General features: G+C 43.5%; 1 protein-coding gene across 2 annotated transcripts; it reads right to left on the reverse strand.

The window, feature by feature from the left end:
* Positions 1–550: 550 nt before the first annotated feature.
* LOC119319067 lies at positions 551–2,531 on the reverse strand. Of its 2 annotated transcripts, XM_037593582.1 has the most exons (3): positions 1,997–2,530; positions 1,462–1,564; positions 551–718 (listed from the first exon to the last, which is right to left on the reverse strand). In XM_037593582.1, exons 1-3 carry the CDS (start codon positions 2,257–2,259, stop codon positions 698–700), a joined length of 387 nt encoding a protein of 128 aa, XP_037449479.1. In that variant the 5' UTR covers positions 2,260–2,530; the 3' UTR covers positions 551–697. The 2 variants fall into 2 exon arrangements, with proteins under 2 accessions (XP_037449479.1, XP_037449480.1); XM_037593583.1 differs by lacking the exon at positions 1,462–1,564 and having other exon boundaries at positions 1,997–2,531.
* Between the last annotated feature and the right edge of the window lie 2,264 nt (positions 2,532–4,795).

Genomic DNA, 4,795 nt, shown 5'->3' on the forward strand with positions numbered 1-4,795 from the left:
AATTTGCTTGTCATCAATGCCTGCAAATCTCTGTCTCTCTCAACATAGTAGATCATCATTAGACACCAAATCCTTCAATGAGCTTGCAAAATGCTTGCATTAGATCCCTCATTAGACACTAATAGCACTTATGCCCGTGCGTTGTAATGGGAGAAAAACTGGACATGTCCTCAAATTAAGTGAAAATTGTATGTGCAAACACAGTTGTTCTTCACTACAAGGAAAGCATTAATTGTTATGTCCATTATTTAAAAGTTTTCTATCCATTACAAAATGGTATTTGGTATATCTTTTTCAATAAGAACGTGTATTAATTGAATATGTAGTATAAGGTTAGATTACCTCGACCCATATTTACTCAGGCTTGTGCAATACTCAGAAAATTTAGTGTACTTTATGACAATCATGAAACCACACCGAACCAGGACCATGGTCCAAAATGTCACTATCATCTATAATCAACTGAACACCGACACTAAAAATGATAGTGGTTCTAAAATTCTAAAGAAAATGTAGATCCTCTACCAAATCTGTCAAGACTCCCTGAAAATAAACCCCCTAAAAGAAGAAGATGAGAAGGAGAAAAATAAACAGTTACAAGCCAAAGCTTGATGACACAGCCAACATTAGATGCTTGCTCAAGGTTTCCAACAGATTTTCCCCAGGAAGAGCAGCTCCCAGAACAAACTCAACAAGCTCAAGCAACGACAGCAGGTCCCTATTATAGCAAGAGGAAAAAAAGAGGAATTGGACAATGAGAAGCAGCAAACAATGTTGTGACACAGTAAGCTTGCAAATAACATACCACAAAGAATGAGAAAATGTGCATGTAGATTCGCTAAAGAAAGACTTTTCAAAAGCACATTTACTCGCGGAGCTATGCAAAAAAGAAATTACCTTCCAAAATGCCACTTATGTTGCCAAAAGCTAAAAAAAGCAGCAAGCAACAACACTATTGTTATCACAGCATCATATATTCTGCAAATATCTCCAAACATATACATCCTAGAGTGAATAGAAAAAAAAACTATGACCGAATGGACCAATTGTTCTAGCACTCGACTCTATATCCCTTGCTGGGTGTTTGTCTCTTAATTGGGAGTTTATCTAAATAATTGAATTCTAATCAGGGATCAGACTGGCTCTACTATCTCCAGGCAAGAATATGATGTTGGCTTGCTAATGTTCAGGGGAAGAGAGTAGCACCTAACGCTAGAACTATGATTGGTTAGCTCCCAAACTTGAGAATCATGTGTGCACTGGCAACAGCAAGTGGATGTTTCAAAGGTATGTTTACTGGGCATGCCTATTGACCATAATGCAAATAAAGTTCTGCTTCATCGCAGTTTGGACTACACAATAAGTGCAGAATGCAGCTCTTTAATGTTTCTACATGTCTTTAATGGCACTGATTATCTTTCTGGTCATTAGTTTGCCAAGTAAAATTTATTATTGACTTACTTTGGCTGATATATTTGACACAACTATCTGGAACTTTTCTGTTGTTCTTGAGCCGGCAACATGACCAGCCTCGGTGACTTTGCTGAAGGCACCATTGAACCAGCTTGTTCCAGCAGACACATATCAACAAGTAGAGGAAATAAGGGTGAAGGATCAGCCATACTGATAAAGGACATCATATGTTACTCCAAAGGTGCAAATATGTTACAAAGGTCTACATTTCATCAAGATACATTAAAACTTGATCACCAGATGATATAAAACACACACACATATTGAGTAATTCAACTATAGCAAAAGCTTGCAAAAGAAAAGACCCGTTGGTTTTCAAAGCAGAGCCTGTATCACTTAGCTTGCGCTCTACAGCTAGCAAATCAGCCATTGTTTTGTCAGAAACATGGAACCTTTAGATTCAGATCGGATTAGTAACAACGACAGTCAACCAAATAACACTTGTAACTAAATTATGCGGACTAACCTGAAACTGCTTTTTAGATGAGCTAACCTGAAACTTTTAAGCGGACCTGAAACTAACCGGAAAGGCAAGAGATATGGGGTGGAGCTGGTGGCGTGGAGGTTGGGCCTGATCCTGCCTTGGAGGGACAAGACGACCGGACGAGCTCTCCTCACTCCACCGCAGTCAGCGTCGTGCTTCTGTGACTCCGCTCCATGAGCGCGGCGTGGTGTGGCCGATGTAGGAGAGGAGACGGGATGGAGGTGGGGGGAGGAGATGCTTCTTCGATCCAACGCTCGATGGGAGAGGACAAAGGAGGACAGAGCTCCGCCTGCCGCGCCCATCCTCGAATCCACCGCCCTGTCCCTCCGCAGGAACACCGTGATCCAGGGCTTCGCTCGACAAAGGCCTCCCGTGCGGCGCTCTGGCCGCCTTCAACCAGGAAAACGGTAGGGGCGCCCAATCCTATTTCGCGAGAGAGAGACGTTGGTCGGGAGAGGGCACAAATCCTCGCTGGCGTCGACCGGCGGCCAGTGTAGCACCGGATCGAGCGTCGCTGGGGTCGGTCGCCTCATGGCGGCTGAGATCGGGAGGAGAGGGAGAGCTAGCTCGGGTGGTTGCGCCATTATTTGTTGGGCTGCAAACGGGCATGTGGGCCTGATTTACTGGGCCGAAGCGCACGGGCGGGTATTGTTTGGATTGTTTGATGCACACGACATGGTTCCCCAAATTAGTACCACCTTGTTTATATATTTTATAAATTGATGAAAGCATAAATTTACAGGAAGAAAATGTATTGTCACAGTGAACCCACGGAGTCAATTCGTGCTTTATTATTAGGGATAAATGTGTGTCGTTCAGTTCAAGAAAATACCAATTTCATTGGGTCAACTCTTAGATTTTGTTCCATGTAACCAAATTCACTCACAGATGTTCATGACTGTGAGAAGGTAGCCACCATGAGAATCCAAATCACTTGGGTTTGATCTATCATCCATGCCATGTATGCTAACTCAATGCAGTAACATGGAATGACTCCATCTGCAGTTGCTTGATTTGCCACCATACCAAACTCTCCACCGCTTAGATCGACATAAATGTGGTTACTGGAGTTTAGAGATTTTTCTTCATGGGAGTTATGCAGATGGATAGAGGAGAGTCTTGTTATTAATTATGGGACCATACTCGGCGCTCCTACAGATCGGGGTCTCCTTCCACGGCGAGAAGGGATGCCTCGAGGGCCTAGACTTGTTAGAATAGGCCAGCGACTTGGTGCTCCGGTGGCCTAGATCGGACATGATGAGGATGATGGACGCAACCCTTCTTGGTGCTACTGTAAATTCTGTTGGGAAAATGCAATGCATCCCACTTCAGATGGTTCGTTTAGCTCTATAACAGATAGCCCAATATGATTGAATTAATTTATTAGCACTTAGCAGTCACTAAATCATGAAAAATAACATTGTTCTTAATAGAGAAGAATAAAATAGAATTACTAACCTTCAGATTCTCGGTGCCATTTCATCACTATATGACCTCCGAAGAAGCAGTAAATTGGCTTGCAGGAAGCATGGCACGGCCATGAGGTGCAGCACGTACATACACCACCTTATAGCAAACATCCGCCACCCTATGGATTCCTCATGAAATCAAACTATGAACTAACTGTGAGCATCTTTTATCTTAGCCTCATCTCTGAACATAGATGTAACCTATACTACCTTAGCATTGTCTTCCTGGTTAGGACAGATCACTGCATGAAACGTCACACATGATTAATCAGTCAAAAAGGACTATCCGAAAAATAAACCAAAACATTGTAGGATTGGCTAATGACTTTCTTTCACCACACGTGCTTTCCATGTGATAAATCCATATTGTAGCACAAGAAATAATCACAAGTTTCCATCTTCTGAGGGCAACATTACCAATGTTTAAGGGATGTAAACCATCAACATCCTTGTCTAGGCTAATGCCCCTAAGAATATTTTGCACATCCATATGCTGATTTACACAGTATCATCATATAGAAAGAAAGCTTGATGATGCATTATACCAGCAAAACATGGACATAAACAAAGTTGAATCTTGACCAACATATACTGAAAAACAAAAACTGAAATCAAATACAACTGAAGTTGCTCGTCTATTACCATGAGAACTAAAATACTTCATATTATTCAGTTACATCAAAACCGTTCTCTAGCACATCTCACATGAAATATTTTGCTAATTCATGAATCAATCCACATGCATTATCCATCACATTACCAAGTAGCATAGATACACGTCATTCTGTAGCTGAGAATAAATTAGAGAGAGAGCTGTTTTCAGTGCATCAGAAGAGGAGCTTTTGGTGGCTGCTCTCCATCAAATATCAACGGAATCTCAATACTAATTAGAGAACGGAGAGGAACCTACAGTGGCCGCTCTGCATCAAATGTGTCGATGCAACACATGGTTTTCCTCTTACCTAGGCCTTGTCCCATCAGCTGCCGTCCAACAACAGTAGTAGCACCACCAGAGCAAGCTACCACGGGGCTCCAACCTAGCCCTGCAGGATCCCGCCGCCCCTTCCTGAAGTCTCCTTCCTTTCCTTCTTCCTCCTGGCTCTCTCTCATCTCTCTCTGGGCGTACTCAAGAGAGCTGTTGCAGGAGACGGGCACCACCAGAACTTCCCCGCTGCTTCTCGCGCCCTCTCCTTCCCTCTGTCTCTCACAGGTGCAGCGCCACCTTATCCATGCAGAGACTCCGCCGGAGCTCCCCATCTCGGTCGGAACCGAGGAGGAACGCCGCCGCCATGAACTTGGAGTTGAAGCCCCGTCGCATGACCTCCTCCTGCGATTTGTAGATCGCCTCCACGTCGTCCCCTGAACAGGA

This window comes from Triticum dicoccoides, chromosome 6A (assembly GCF_002162155.2).
Source record: "Triticum dicoccoides isolate Atlit2015 ecotype Zavitan chromosome 6A, WEW_v2.0, whole genome shotgun sequence".
Lineage (NCBI taxonomy): Eukaryota > Viridiplantae > Streptophyta > Magnoliopsida > Poales > Poaceae > Triticum > Triticum dicoccoides.

What these genes read in the sequence shown, in the direction of transcription:
- LOC119319067 (XM_037593583.1), bottom strand. Translation starts at nt 2,259, where the DNA reads ATGGGCGCGGCAGGCGGAGCTCTGTCCTCCTTTGTCCTCTCCCATCGA. An exon ending in CCATATCTCTTGCCTTTCCG is followed by an intron (nt 719 to 1,996) that starts GTTAGTTTCAGG and finishes TTGCTATAATAG; the next exon opens with GGACCTGCTGTCGTTGCTTG.